Here is a 16860-nt window from a genome sequence, read left to right as displayed (position 1 = left end):
TGAACTGACAGGCAACAGCCTTCTCCAAAAAACATCTCGGAACACAAAGACTTAACAACAGTGTATTGTGTCATGGCAGCTAAAAAAATAACAAATATATCTTCTGTCCTAAAGAAAACTCAGTTTAACACATCCTCAATAAATAAAGAAAACAGGATCAAACCCTTCAGCCTAGAACTATAAAATACCTTTGCTGAGCTACCCAAAGTTGGTGTCACCACACTCAACTCCATTCCTATGAAGCCACTTTCTTACCTATTGTTACCTTAATTAATACAACTTGGTTAATTCTCAAACTGCTTTCTGCAAAATTACCAACTGAACCAAGCTAAGTCAAAGCCTAACAAGCCTTTCTTCAATACAAGCTCTGCATGCCTGACTGAAGTCTACACCACAAATCCCCAGTGAACTGCTTCTGGCAACCATCAAAAACAAAAAGTCCAATTCTCTGAAGGACTCTGCTTCCCATGCTGGCCATTACCACAGGCAGTAGTAGTGTGTATCACATCAGCACAAAGACAGGGAGCAACACTTTCAGTGCTCGAAGGTGAAAATGTGTTCCAGATCAAATCAAAGTGAAACCAAACACTAAATTTTTCATGCTTTGAAAACGCACAATCCCCAGATCACTTCCTGTTACAGCTCTTCCTACCAACATTTTATAATTCTTATCTTCTCTTCACCTTCAACAACACCTCCTTTCCAGCTTGCTGGTATACAAGTCTCACCCTCCAGTCCCCTGCCTATTACCCTTGGACAGGAGCAGCCTGCCTGGCTTCTACTTAAGTCACTTTCTACTGTGACTGCAGAGACTCAGTGTTCAGTGTCCACCCACCAGGCTGAAAACTGGCAAATGGTTTCAGGGCACTGGTTCCCAAAGCTACACAGATCATCAGGAACTTGGACCAAACCCTGGCAAAAGGCCACAAGAAACTTCATCCTCTCCAGATCTGGAAAGTTTAAGGATTTACAAAAGCAGCAGATTTCTACTTCCATTTCTGTCATTTATTAACACATTCCATTTTTCCTTCTTCATGAAATTAGACAAACTGCCATGCACTGCCAGCAAAAGAAAATGAAACCTCATTACTGCAGATTTCCAAAAACCCAGTTTCTTTTTAAGTCTTCAGTACAAGGCTAATGAAGAAAGGCATACCTGTTACTTAGCAGAGGATGAGGATTGTCTTGGCTGGAAAAACCTGATGGCTTTGAATTGAATAGTAGAAGTTGAATTGTAATGGATATTTGCTCCACAGTTCTTAATTACAGTACAACAATGCTGTCCTTAAGCTAGAGAAAACATGTAAGTTTACATACGCATCAGATGAAAGATCCCATCACAGGCGTTAATGTGAGACAAGAAGGAATTTCCTAAGCCTTGTCCAGTGTGGGCTCCTTTCACAAGGCCAGCAATATCCACCACATTCAGAAATGCTGGAATTTTGCTGAAATATAAAAGTTAGAAATTTCATTACTAAAGCATATTAGCCAACATTTTTGGCACAAAAATAAATTCAGAACATGACAATCCAACACTTCTTTTCAGGAACAAGTTAAACATCACAGTGTGGAATGCATAAAACAAAATTCCCTCCATCCCATGTAAAACATCTATTCTCTCAGTTCTCTGTAAATATTTATGTAAAATGAAGTCAATTACTTTTGAAGTGTGGAATCATACAAACAACTATACAATAGTCAAGCAGGCCTGGAAGGCTGAGGCATAAATACATCATGTGTAATGCACAGTTTTCACAGGGCCAAAAGGATAAAACACAAAAGGCCATTGCACTCTGCTATTGCAAACCTCCAAGGTTACCATTTAGTTCAGCAGGTTATGCAACTTGCTCAAAAGAGCACTTTTTTTTAAATACAGTGCTGATTAAAATTAGCAGTGACCAGAGTAATGCAAACAATTGAAAAAAAAAAAAAGCAGATAAGTTAAGATGGTATTATAATATAAATAGCTGTGATGTCTTCCACCATAGTGGACAGCAAAGGATCAAGCAGACATGTTCATATGACATTTTATACACAACGACAGAATAGTCATTAAGTTCAAATTAGCTGACAAAAACCAGAAAAAAGCTTTTAAATTATGGGAAATTTATAAAGTGCAAACTTTCTATACTCCACAAATTCTCAACTTGTTAAAAAATTAACAAATAACTTAATGGGCATTAAACTTTTCATGTACACTCTAAACCAAATTACTTCTCAAAATCCAGCTAAATCAGGAAAGAACCTCAAGAAATCACTAAAACTTTGTGATAAGGTGTTACCTAAAAGAACCTTCATATGCTCTATGCAACTAACACCATCATCATTAACAGTGGCAGAGACAGAACCACAGTGAAATGCTGCAAATCCCCCACTTGCAAAAGACCAGAAACTGCACACCACAGGCTCAAGATCTCCAGCCTGATGGCTCCAAAATAAATGGTGGAAGAGTAGTTCATTCCCATCAAACACTCCATCACCCTCATATTTCACAAGCACTATGCTAGGACTAATGCAGCAGCTCACCATTTTACTGGCAGTCCCAACAGCAGCAAAGTCCCAAACCCAGAGCTTCCACACAGCCCCAAGGAGAGGGGTGTGAGCACCCCAAGGCAGCATGGGGGAATAGAGCTGATCTGGAAAGCACTCCCCCTGTTCTATGGTGAGTGTTCTTCAACATGAGATTCAAATCCAAAGATATCAATTCTGTGGTCCACCTTAAGATGCCTTTTCCAAAGACCTACCTTTGCAGTGCTGTCCCCAGACAGAAGCAACCACAAAAGTGGGAATTGAGGGCTAAGGGATAACCTAGCCAGTAATCTTCTAGGCAGTATTACACTTCTGAAATCGTTATTGTCCACAGCCCAAACTGAGCTTTATTTTTATTAGTGTGACAACTTGCTGAAAAATATGTGTTTTCAAATACTGAATATTTGACAACATGATTTCTGTCAGATCTGTAACAGCAGGAAACTCCACCTGTCTCATCACAGTGCCTGGTATGGCAGCTATAACTCAGAAAAAAATGCAGTTACAGAAATCTATGGATCACTGTCCCTGTTCTGAGCAACTGACTTAGGTAGAACAAAACACAATTCCAACTTTATTTCCTCTGGTGCTACCCCACTTTCATTTGACTGCAAAAAAAAAATCAGCAGATGCGCTTCCTCACTTCAAATTAACTCTCTAATTTGGGGAGATATGATTCACTAGAATTTGAGTACGGAACATCAATTATTTCTGGAAGAGTGGTGACCTAAAGGTTTTGTTTTCAACCTTGCTCTAACACTTCCAAAGAAAAATTATTTATTTCAAGTAAAATAATTTCACAATACAAGATCCGGACAACATCTTTCTGCTCACCAAGGGGAAGTTCAAAGTGTCACTAAACCTGTCAGGTATAATACATTAGCAACTTATTGAAATGCTCCAATTAATTAATATCTTTGTGATGTACTTAGAAAGAAAGAATTATGTAACACAATACAGTATGTTTCTTACATTCAGGTAACACAATAGTGACTTTAAACTTCACTAGGCCCATGAAAAGAAGGGCCCATCCTTGGGAAGACAGATATTGTGTGCTGCAAGTTAATGCTGTGGAATGCAGTCAAAAGTACACGAATATAAGTACACTCTGAAGTAAACCAATTTTGCAAATTTCACTTTTTTGTCGCACTATATTTTTTTAACTACCAGTACACAAACTCAGAACAAATCCTTATCTAAGACACTAGGAAGAATAACTCACATTCTGAAGACAGAAACCAGTAAATATTAATGCATTAATCCAGTAACTCCTTTTGCCTGATACAAGAACCAACATACTTCAGAAGAAACTGCAGGCAACTTCCCAGTCCTTGCTTTTTGACATTTAACTACTCAGCAGCAAGCCAGAAAGACACCACTCTTTAAAGCACTTCTCCATTGTCATTTTAAACCGTGTTTTAAGGAAAACAAAGGTGGGCTAAGAAACGGTCTATTCTCCCCTCTCACCTTTCTGGTAGGATTAACCTCCTGGCCAGCCATCAGAACAATTCACACTTTCACTACAAAGACGCCACATCAGGGCAAGACAGATACCTTCATATGCAGATGAGCACTCTTATCACCAGAATCAACCTCATTTGCTACACAATGCAAAGAAAACCCCAGCACATTTCTTTCACAGTAGAGTAACACAAGCAAGAGACCTTTGAAGTGTGTGGGTTTCCAGGGCGCCTTCTCACCTTCACTTCGGGTACCACAAAGCTCACATTCCAAGCAAATTAAAACTATTCCCACTGGCAGACACCTTTCCTGGCTTAAATCTCTGTTTCATGGTTTCATGGTAGAAAGATGAACACACCGAAAAATAGAAAAAGGCACAAGCTAGTCACACTTGCCTGTACTCTGAAGGACAAGGAGTCAACATTATGAAACTACATAATGAGAGAACACTGCACAGAATGAGGGGAAAGTACCGTATGTCTTAAATATGGTTTATTGAAGACTTAACTGCATTTTGCTTTTTTTCTCCTCCTCTAAACAAATTAATTTCCATTTCCTAAGATTCGTTAGTCAGTATTAGCATAATGTCACTGAGCCTCAAATGATCATCAGGAACAGGTGGCATCAACTGAGCATTTGTACAAATCAGTGCTACACCAATCCACCATAAAGCATGTCACAAAGATTTATAATACGAAACAGAACACCAAATCCAGAAGTATCTCTATATTTTAACCACAGGTTTAATCCTTGACCAGGGATTTTTTACCTCACTTCAAAAAGCATTAGCATTGAGTTTGTGTTAGTGTACCACCTTCATTGTACGAGCAACCATGCAGTAAAGAGCACAAGACTCACTGGGCCAGATAAAGCACAGTTTTGCAGTCCGGTGGTTAGGGCATTTCCAGGAATGAAACACCGCAGCATCCATAGGGTTACATATTTTGCAGACAAGAGAAATCCTTCCTTCCTTCCTGAAAATTCATACAACTTAAGAGTCGGTCATCTGTTACCATTCACAAATGACCTGAAGTACAAGCAGCAACACAGAAAGAGAACATGTATATTGTGGCAATCTCTTTGAGAACCATTCAACTCTCAGTCTGTCCTCACTGCTATTTTTGGCTCATTTCCACACAGAACAGTTTGGAACTCCCTTCCAAGAGACTGTTACAGCTCCCCCAATCAATCTTGCAAGCAGTTTTGACCAATGTAAGCAAAACCCCTCATGGGCAGTTAAGGGAATCTATTTCCATAGAACTAGATACCACAGATGAACCCTGGTCATTTCTACGCAAGAATTATTTAATTAATAGCATTTTATCCATGGTACTAACAAACAAGACTTGAACTTAATGGCACATGAACCAGAAGTGAAAAATCTGCTAATTAAATTGTGCTTATATGAATTATAAGAAGGTAAGAGACTCAATGTGGATTACAACACATGCTCTGTGTCCTGTACATACCAAACACCTGCATTCTCAAACTATTCAGTAAGTTATTACACCAACAAAATACAACTTATTACATTTTGCCTTCTCTTATCAGGCAGAAAAAATGGCTCAAGTCACCATTACCTAAGATTTTTCATTCACTGCTGACAAATAAGTAAAGCTAGAACACACATCACAGCCCAGCTGATTTACACAGGTTCAGAACAAACTGAAGAGAAGGCAAACTTAGTAACACCTAAGGAAAAAGAACATTAACAACAGGATATAGTTACCAATTTCCAGCAATTTTCTGTAAAAAAAAGCATTATTTTACAGATGTTGATATGTTAAGAGTTCTAGCCTGCTAAGTCATTGATCTCTCACTTAGAAACTACAGGTGGTTTCCATTTAGATAAATGCTCTTCTTAAACACAGCCCAAGTCCCACATGATGTCCCTCAGAAAGTCCCACTGCTGATGTGGTTTCTACAAAATGCTTTCCAGCAACTGATTATGTAATTTTTTTACTTTAAAACTTTATCGTGTACCTGAATATGCTATCCTACAATGAGTTCAAGGGAACTTTCAGTTAATATTGGAGAAGAATTTCCTGATCTAGACAGCAATGGGATTTACTCAGATTTAGTTCAGTAACCATCACTTGAGCAGTAAAGATCAAAATTAATGAATTTTATCAATCTGCAATGCAGAACAATCTGACAATGCATTTGTCAGCAATCTGCTGACAAAAAAGACAGAGATCCTGAAGTATAATGCACAGTGCTGGAGTTGAAGAGGGGTAGCTGTAATTCAGGTATTATCATCCTTTGAGATAACCAAAATTGCCTTAAAATTTAAGTTTGAAAAGGACATCCAAGATAGATCCGAAATAGTCTAGGTGGGAGAGAAACATTTGTGGTTGCAATAGGCTTTGTGTACACATGTGCAAGGCAGCTCACAGCTGCAAACAAGGAATGAAACAAATCCTGACAACTTTTTAAGTTGTTTGATTCACCCCTTCTCTCGACTCACTCCTGCTTATAATATTACTTGATTTTAAGCAAGGGAGGAAGCAGAAATGTATGACTTTAAAATCACCTTTTCATTAAGATTTTCAGACAGGCTGATTCCTATCAGCCAATGCAGTCACTGGGTGTAATTACTTACAGTTAGGCTGTAGGTTAATTACCTGAGGCTTACACTGCTTCTTCCTGAGTACTTCTTTTAGTTAGTCATGTAACTTAAAGTAGAAAAATGCAAATAATGGCAGTGAGGAGATTATTGTGGCACAAAATAAATGAAATAAAGAGAAAATTGCAATTTCCTCTACCACCTCGGTGGAAATTATTTTGAGGCTGGACTCCAGTGTCGAGGCACATCTCCTGGTCAGGCACAGCACACCACAACTGTGGCAACAGGCTGGGGGACCTACGGCTTAAGAGTGCTGGGTACATACACCCAGAGGCTTTCAAGCTACTTGTGAGTTAGGACAAAAATCACTGTTCAAATTACATGAGTTTGACATACTTACACTAAAAAAAGTAGTTCTAAATCTAAGGTGATTAAGCAGCACTTTAATTAAATCTAGAACAAAACATACACAAGAAAATAGCTTCATTAATGCTTTTATTAAGTTACTAAAATTTCTTCAGATGCACTACACACACAGTTCTTTTTTTATATGATATACCTATCACTCCTAAAAACACAGTGTCCAATAAAATATTAATTGCAGTTAACAGAGCAACTCTTTCTGGCTTCCATGTCATAATTTTCATGTCAGGAGCTACCTGTTGAGATGAAAAACATCTCTTTTCCATTAGAAATTAGAATTAGCAGACCTCATCCTCTGCTACCTACTTAGTATTCATGGATAGGTGTGGGGAAATACACCTTTCTGCTTTAGTTCCTGCTGAAGTGAATCAGTCTACAGAAAATACTCTCTTTCCAGTTACTAAACTGGAACTAATCCAATCATCAGTCTGTAAAACCTTGCTTGAAAGCATCTGTACTGCAGGACAACAAAATTAAAAATCAACCATCTCCCTTCTGAGAAAGCTACACATGGGCACAATGTACAAATGAGTTTTCACTGAATATTGTGAGAAATTTATAACAAACAAATAAGTTGTTTAAATACATACATTAAGTTAATAACATAAAATAAACAAACACCTTAAAATCACAAGCATTCAGAATTGTGTTTAATATATTAAGGTTTCTTATTTTTTTAGTATCCACAGTTGCATTCACGCCAAAAAGCAAGCAGTAGTAACACTAAAGCTCAAAGAAATTATCTATATCATTTGGCAACAGCATAGCAGCTTTTACTGTAAGTTCTTAGAGCCCACCTTCTGTGTACAGTCTATATCATTCAATTTATTTATTGTCAACAGTCACATACATCCCACTGCTGCAGAAAGAAAAAAAGCACAGGTTACAACTTCTGCCAGTGTACCTTAATCTATTAAGTACAGATTTACCTGTAGATAATTGTCACTAAATTTTTGCCTATGTGATTTCATTTACAACCATTTGCACTTCCAATTAATACCAGTCAGTTTTCAGCATGGGCTAACAAGCAACAGCACAGCAGTCCCAACGAAGCTGAGGCTCTCCTCTTTTGGAGAGAGGAATGGATCTTCAAGCAACAAACAGTACCTGAAGATGCCAACTCTTCCTGCAATGGCAGAACAGCAGAGCTAACTCACACCAGCAATGCCCCTGCAACAGTCAGTGTAGCTGCAGCAGAGCAGTCCCAGCTCCGTGGCACAGACAGCAACTGCCAGCCCAGCCCTGCCCTCTCCCCTCTGCTGGCTCCCAGCAGGCACCAAGGCAACATCACTTTGTCCTCTCACACATTATTTCAGTTAAGACAAAGTCACCCTTTTTACTTTTCCCCATCTCCCAACAATGACTGCAGTTCTGTGAAAACTAAGTGTAACATATGGGAAATAAAAACCCAAATGCTTTAGATTTTGAAAGACAAAATCTTGAGGCTAGACAAGAGTCCAATTTAAAGAGAATTCACTGTTTATAAACATTCTGTGTGCACAGATGGATTACATCTACTAATCCAAACAAGTAGAAAATTACCACAGAATGTATTACATAAAGATGAAGAACAAAATCAAGACTATAGAGAGAAATTAAGACATTTAAATTACAATTCAGTAGCCTATCTTTGTGACTACAGCCTTCTTTTCCTGAGTTAGTCTGAGGCAGACAAGCACAAACAGCCCAGTTAAGTTACCTCAGTCTAGTATCCTACTGGACTATCACTAATTATCTCTGCTTTATTACTCTTACAGTGAAATACAAAAATCATATAAGCAGCATAAGTGAACTCAGGAGCTATAACTATCCACTAATGCCCACATGCTTTAAGTGATACATGTCTGGAGAAAGTCAAAAGACCATTCAAATAAAGGCTGATTATCCAGCTTGTTAACAAACTCAGTATATTTACTGAATAAAGACAGAAAATATATTATTTTCATTAATACTTTAGAGCAATGAGTTGGGAGGGAGGGAAGGAGAATTTGCTAGTCAGAGAACACACATACAAGTATTTACAATCTTAGCACTCCCTGTGAAGATAGATGGCCAAAGGCAGGGTGAGGGAAGAGGTAAGAATGTCTTTGTCACTTCAACTATTAATATGGGAGTAGCCATTCACAGCTAGGTGAGAATAAAAAGGGATTACTGACACGACCAAAGCAGCACCAACAGTACAAGTTAGAAGAAAACTGTCAACAAAATTTAAAAGCTATTACCTCATTACTTCTGCACAGTCAACAGTCTGAAAGCTCTGTCTCTAATTCAACAGTTTTAAGATCCATGCAGTAACCCATGATGCTTAACACTGACTTGATCAGGAAAAACAAGGTAACATGCTAAAACAACCCACCTAAACAAATAGCTTCATATTAGTGCAGTATTTAAAAGCTGTACAATAGTTACAGATGGAAACAGCTTGCTTAGACCTGAAAATTAAGTCAGGAAATGGGTTTTTGGTTAGCAACTAATTAATCTTTTTTAACTGGGTGAGATCTGGCTCTAAAACTGAGGCCTGAGAGTTGGAAAAAAGCACACACATGCACGCTAGTTTGCCCTATGATTTATGTACACTCACTTGATTCAAGATACCTCTGCAAGTAACTACAAACTAAAATTAATGAGTCACAAGTCCCTATTTAAGTTTCTGTTTTCTGAAACCACCTTAAATTTTGCTGTTCAAGCAAAAAGAGTTCTCACACTGAACATACACAGCAGATTACAGTCAATAGCAAAAAAAAGAGATGATGTGACAAAATGAACACATTTCTGGAATAATGAAAGAATCAGGAGAGATGTACAAGTAGCAGAGTCTATTGAAAGGAGAGAAAATCGGCCACAAAAGACTGCTCACAAACATACTGCCAAATAACTGAGGATGCAGGGATAATGCATAAAGATATTTGTTTAGCTTCATATAGCACATGCAATATTCTGAATGTTTCAATGTATAGGTGGAAATCTTTCAAATGAGCAGCCTTATGACAAGTTAGGTATGTCCACTACTGTGTTTTCCAAATCTCTTCAGAAGATCCTCCATGGCACCTGGGAGCAACCACCTTCAAAGACAGGAACACCTAGCACCAAATGGTGCTGAGCAATGACTGAGAGCTCCTACATTTACCAGTCTTATAAAACAAAGGTCATATCAGGGGCAAGGGAAAGGTAAAATCCAGGTAGACACATAATTTCACATTCTAAAACAGATGTCAGTAACAAACTTCCAGACATTATAGTTGCATTAAACTTTCATGAAAAGTTTCGGTTCAGTAATACTATTTCAGCTGCCTAACTACAGAAAGGTATTAAGAATTACCTTGGAGGTTTGTGATACTGGCACAGGAAGTCAAATCTGTCATCTGGCACGGGTACTCGACTCTCATTTGGATCAATAGTACAGAAAGGAAAATTTTCTGCTGCTGCTTGACTCTTTGTTAACACATTGAAAAACGTTGATTTCCTATAAATAACATACAAACACTCTTAAAGCAGTTCAATTTAGAAGCATTTAAAAGTACTGGATTAAACCACGTTTCAACCCAAAGTAATACTGAGTTTCCCATTTAGTTCAACAGCATTGACCACTCCCCTGATTCTAGAAGAAGACACATGCATCTGGAATGCCCCACTGAAACCCAGTGATGCTTACCTCTCTTCCCTGCCCTTTAAAATTCCCCTGGGTACATATACTGTACACACGTTACCCAAAAAAAAAGTTCTAAGTCAAAAGCACTGCACAGCCCTACTGGCCATTTCTCATTTTCTTCAAGCACAGTGAGACACCCATAAGGATGGTTGAAACTTTTTTTTTACCTGGTTTTTCTATGACTCATCCTTTCCACACCTATGCTGTTCCTTAAGATTTATTTACATTGTAACACAATTTCAGTATCTAAGCAATAAAAGTCAACAATGAAAAGAGGAAAAACAGTGGCACAAAAGGCAAACCACATCAGTTAATCAGTTACCAATAACATTTTGTGCATACGAAGATAAAGTATAACTGTATCACACTATTTTCATCCTTGTTAAGTATCAGTGGCAACAAGCCTACAAGTACTCTACAGGGGGGAAGAGAACACTTTCCCTTCAACCAAGTAACAGATTACTTTGTTACCTGGCATTTATTAAGCCAAAAGAGCAATTCTTGATTTATTAGCTCCCAAATTTTCGACAATAAATATTCAGGTTGTTGTGATTATCAGAACTGCTGTGCATACAGCCAACATGCTCAAAAGTCACTAACAATTTTCTTTGAAAGTTACATCATAACATAGTTGAAAATGCTATTTATCCCCACTGACATGCAGTACAATGCTACAGCTAATTATTTCCTTTATGGAGTACATCTTAGCTACACCCTGAAAAATAAAATAAATTATAATGAACACATAAGAAAGCAGTGCTTCCAGCTTTAAGACATGCACACAATTGAATGTGTTAAAGATTTAAAGACTTTAAAAAGAATGCTGAGACCTCCTCTTAGTAAACAGGATACAAAAATTAACACCAAAAAGTTTCACATGGATATCCTCCAGGTAATCAGTTCATCCTCCTTTTCAAGCATAGCTCCTGTGAGGAGCCATAACAACTAGAGATGAGAAACATGACAGAAATCAATTATTACATTCCATCATCTCTTCCAAACTGTCACTCAGGCTTGTCTCACTGAGAAGTCTTCTTCTCTGAAGAAGTTACAAGAAAGTCCTCTTCACTGCTACTGACATGGAATGATTAACCCCTTCCTGCGCACATCATCCCAAAATGTAAAAGGAATTTGTTGTGCACGTTTGCCTAAGCATTTGCATGCAAACATGCATTACACATACACAACAGTGGAAGTAAGAAAACAGGAGAGACAAAAGACATAGGGTTTGATGAAACTCAGCAATTACTAAGACTTTTCCTTTCTTTGAACCCTTCCCTATTATCTTGTCCAGACTCGCACACACCTGCCTATCGCTGCCAGTTTTGCGCCGCTCCACCTGCTAGTACTTCCAGCTAAAGATGGAAGTGCATCCCTGAGCAGTCAGCCCCGAACACCTACCCTACGTTCGGCAGCCCGACGATCCCGATCTTCAGGGACGTCCCGAACCTTCCGATAATCGGGTGCGACTTAACCCCGTCGCCTCCCTTTTTCGGGGGCATCTGCAAGCACAAGGAGGGCACACTGAGCTCCCCGCGACACCCCCGCGCTCCCCCCACGCCCCGTCCCCTCCCGGCACGGCGCAGCGGCCCAGCCGGGGCCTCCGCCGCCAGGAAGCCGAGGAGAGGCACCCGCGCGGCGGCGGCTGCCGGGGGCCGTGCGGGGCTCCTGCGGCCGGGCAGGCGGCGGTCCCGGCCGCGGCCGAGGTTCCGGCTCACCTCGGCACGGAGCCGCCTCGGAGCAACAGCGCCAGGGCCCTCGCACGCGGACGCGCCGGCGGAAGGGGCGGCGCAGCCGCGGGGGAAAGCGCAGTGACAGCGCGGCACGGCCCCGGCCCGGCCGCAGTGACAGCAGCGGCTGCCGCCGGACGGGGAGCGCCCGCAGCAACGCTGCTCGCAAGTGCGTGCGCAAATCGAGGAGCTTGGAAAAGACCTCCGAGATCATGGAGTCCAACCTGCGCCCAAACACCACCTTGACAACTAGACCATGGCACTGAGTGCCACGGTCAGTCTTTCCTTAAACACCTCCAGCACCTGCCTGGGCAGCCCATTCCAATGTTTAATCAGCCTTTCTGTGAAGAAATTTCTCCACATGTCCAGCCTAAACCTTCCAAGGAACAGCTGAAGAAGACCATGTCCCCTAATTCCTGTCACTGGGTGCCTGGCTGACCCCTGCCTGGCTACAAGCTCCTTCCAGGGAGTTGCAGATGATGAGGTCATCCCTGAGCCTCCTCCTCTCCAGGCTAAGGTCCTGGTCTTCTGTTTGCCAACCCATCAATCCTGCACCAGAGCAGGAAGCACTGGAAAGGTGAAATAGCCCATGCCCAGAAAAGTGCCATAGGATTTTTGGACTCAAAGGAGCACTGGTGCTTAGGCACACTATTAGATTTTTGTGCATGCTTATCTAGATAAAATGCATATGGTCAGGAGAAGACCCTTGTAAATAAATTGTGATGATTTATAGCATTTACATGGCAAATTAATAAAATAATCTAGGAATGAAATAGAGAGGTTATGAAGAACAGATGAAACATTCAGAATCTATGAAAAATTAATTGTAGAAAATATTAGAGAAGTCAGATCGGGACTCTTGAAAAAAATTAGACATTTTCTTTAACTCAGGCTCTGCTTCTCTGAACCACTAAAGACAGGCACCATCAAGTGTTGCCTGCTAAGAAAATTGAAGGAGAGAAGGCAGTAAAAACTATTCTTATAGCATGCCCTATTTTAAGTCCATAAGACAAAATTCTCAAAACTTGAAAAACACCAGAGTGAAGGAGTCAAGGTGAGAGTATCATCAGATATATATCACCTCAGTCACAGTAAAAGGAATATTATATTGAACAGATTTTTGATTTTTTTTTTAAGAAAGGACACTTTTACTAAGCTTAATCTGAAATTATACATAAAAAAGTCTGTTACAACTTTTATATTTCAGTGATTTTTGCAACAATAATATTGAGGAAGAGGATGCCGTATCTGTTTGGAGTTTTCCCATTAGAATACTGATAATAGTAATATATTTATGTGGTCTTTCTACTGTCTTAAAATATATCACTATACACGTAAGAGGGGAAAAAGTATATCTAGTTCAGATTCAGATACAGTTACTTAGTTATTGAATAAAGCTAATGTATTACTACACCAAACATTCAGTAAAGTTGAAATTAACAGAAATTATTATAAACTCAGCACAGCCCCAGCTCTCTTCACATCCATAAATTACAAACTTCAGTAACCAAATTTAGTTTTCTTTTCAGGAACAAAATAAAAACATCATCATTTTCCACGCTTATAAGTCCAGGACACTTTACTTGTCCTGAAAGCAGCGTTTTGCAGGACTATTTCACAGCAACAGTACAGGATGGATTTGCCTAGCTCTATTAATAAGGCCACAAACTTTCTGAAAGACTACTTTTGTAGAGCTTTTCTGCTTATTAAATTTTCCCACAATCCAAACATCTTGTCAGACAATTTTGTTGTCCAATCTAGGCACAATAGCTCTCAGTAGACAAACATCTTCTTAAAATAAAAATACTTAACTTACCAGTTTGTAAGCACAGTACAGGCGTAAGGCATAAGCAGTTTGATACATGAAGGAGTGTATGTGTGTGTGTTTGTGTATACACAAAAAATAAAGCCTACTATAGGTATAATTTTGATTTTAGCTGTTGGGGAAAACAGCTGAACCAGAAGAGAAAAAGAAATTAAAATCCTGCCTACTTTTGTTGATGTACTTCAGTGTGACAACATATGGTACCAAAGTCAGTGATGTGTGTACAAAAATGTATAAGTTTGAATATAAGTTTTTAATTTATGCTCTTCATTTAACGTACTGTAAAAATGGCCTGCTTCTCCCCCTCCATAGCTCCTCTATCTAACTTACTGTTAGCACGGCCACTTCACTAAATGCAGATACAGGACTTCAAAGCATATGATTCTTTCAGCTAGAAATTGACTCATGACCATGTAACACTTCATCTTACATGCTTTTGATTTCAAGTTGCTTTTAAAGTCAAGGTTTGCCTTATTTGGCTGAATTTTCTATCCAAATCTGTCATAATGCTGAAAACCTCATTTTCAACTGGCATACATAGTTTAAAAACCATAATAATCTTGACCATATTACATAAAAAATGTGTTTTATAAGTTTAATGGAAAAAACCACTCACATCTAGAAGGCAATCATCTCAATGTCAACTCTCCAACACTGAAGTACTGCACAAATACAGCTTATTGTGCAGCTGGATCATGTGCAGAAGCCAAACAGCCCTGGAGCAACTCTACCTGATTAAAAGCAATGTTTAAGAGACAGTAATAAAACAAACAGTTTATTGTTTCTGCCACCAACAGTCTTTGCTTTCTGCTGCCCAGAACATATATTTACAGCAAAGTCACCGCTAACTGCAAAAATAAGCGGTTTTGTAGAACTGAAAGAATAAAGACAGAGCCCCTGATCCTTGCTGTGACCAGGTAATATTCAGTGCAGCCCAGGGGGTGAGAAGAACACAGCTGCTTTTGTATACCCCAGCTTGGAATTACCCAGGTCCCTGCCACTTGAAGGGAGCCAGATGACTCCCAGTAATAAATGCACTCAGTTCTAAAAAGAAACACTACTCAAGGGCATGGTCTAAACTAAATGGTGTTCATTGAGTTCTGTGAAGTTTAAAGGCGGTCATCACACAGCTGAACTGTTCTTGAATACAGTATTTTTAAATGTTGTATTTGGTAAGGTTCAACAGTGTTCTTCTAGCTGTGGATTTGGCTGATCTCACAGGGAATCTGAACTTACTCCATTCTTTACACACTTATATTCATACTACCCTTTGCATTTTATATTTATGCATTTTTATTCTTTTGTATTGTGATAACTGTCCTTGTTTTAATGGTAACATTGTAAATGGTGTTAGTGCAGCTCTAAAGATGGGCAGGGCTGCTGTGGTGGCATAAAACATCTCTCTCACCCTTTTCTGTGGCATCCCAGACTTTCTCAGTCTAGAAGCATCTACTGCTAGTGCAGAACAGTCTGATTTGCCACACATTATTAATATTTCTAAAGATCATAAGACTGGAAATATCAGCTGAATTTCATAACTTTAACATGGACAATGTCACTAGCAGGCATAATGCATACTGAGATATTCACAGTGAGAATAGTGAAAGAGATTTGCTCACAAGAAGAGAGAGGTTCTATAGTATGACAAATTACCAGTGAATTAATAAAATTTCAGTTCAAGAATGACAGGTCTACTTTAAACATTTCAGTACCGTAGCAAAATGGAAGTACTACTGTAAAATAAAAATATTTTTATGATTAATAGTAATAAAAACAGAGAAAAAAATTAAATTGGGACTGATCATGAGGTGAGCAATACTAGGGTTTTTCTACGCCTCCAAGAGCCTAGGACCATTCTAGCCCAACCTTCTTTGCAACAAATAAACCATATGACATGAAAGAACTTTTAAAACAAAATGAATTATAATGGTCTAATAAAAAGATGTAGATTTCACTTTATTTTGCATAGATGGTAGCACTGAACTGTGTATTAATCAAGTTGCTTGATAGTTGAACAACAAACTATGAAAAAGGAACGTAAGTATTAAATACTACCCATGCCTGGGAGGGTATTCTTGAATATGAAAGAAAATCCTCTAATTTATAAGTAGGGAGACTTCTGTCTCTGAATTTGGACTATACCTGTATACTTCAAAAAAAGAAAATAAACAAAAATTCAAAACCAACCCACCCTGCAAGAATGCTGACTAGGAATAAGCCCAGAGGAGGACTTATTCTTGAATCAGTTTTTTGCAGTCTTTGAGCAATGTTCAGCAGCCTAGGACACACTGGCAAGAGAGAAACCTTAGGGAAAATAAAATTACTTTTCTATAAATGTCTCTAAACACTACATTTTGTGTGGGGTACAAGTTTGAAATTACAAAACAAAACATCAAACATTTGGCATTTAATGTAGACTTTTAACTATGTGCAATTAAATGTCTATGCAAGAATAGTAGACTCTTGCTAGCTTTCAAAACATTTCATCTTTTTCTTCTAGGGCACAAACTATGTGCAATTAAATGTCTATGCAAGAATAGCAGACTCTTGTTAGCTTTCAAAGACATTTCATCTTTTTCTTCTAGGGCACAGAAATGTTTGTGATGTAACTTCTTAGGACAGATAAAATGACTTCATTTATTGAACACAGAAAAAAAAGGATAGAGAGATCTGGATA

The 16860-nt window shown here is 38.9% G+C and overlaps 1 protein-coding gene across 2 annotated transcripts in view; it reads right to left on the bottom strand.

The window, feature by feature from the left end:
* Positions 1 to 12429, bottom strand: part of OLA1 (Obg like ATPase 1) — a 92304-nt gene extending 79875 nt beyond the window's left edge. Inside the window, exons 1-4 of one of the 2 annotated variants that reach the window (XM_039699176.1) lie at positions 12347 to 12429; positions 12030 to 12130; positions 10299 to 10442; positions 1318 to 1445 (exon numbers count right to left, since the gene is read on the bottom strand). In XM_039699176.1, the coding sequence (XP_039555110.1) occupies positions 1318 to 1445; positions 10299 to 10442; positions 12030 to 12130 (373 nt within the window). In that variant the 5' untranslated portion in view covers positions 12347 to 12429. Of the gene's footprint in view, positions 1 to 1317; positions 1446 to 7776; positions 7790 to 10298; positions 10443 to 12029; positions 12131 to 12346 lie in introns of those variants that run through there. The other variant, XM_039699185.1, reaches the window with a different exon arrangement.
* Between the last annotated feature and the right edge of the window lie 4431 nt (positions 12430 to 16860).

The sequence above is a fragment of the Passer montanus genome, unplaced genomic scaffold (assembly GCF_014805655.1).
Source record: "Passer montanus isolate IOZ18808 unplaced genomic scaffold, ASM1480565v1 scaffold1, whole genome shotgun sequence".
Taxonomy (NCBI): Eukaryota; Metazoa; Chordata; class Aves; order Passeriformes; family Passeridae; genus Passer; species Passer montanus.
Note: the sequence above shows the minus strand (reverse complement) of the source record. Positions and strands in the feature narration are given on the sequence as shown.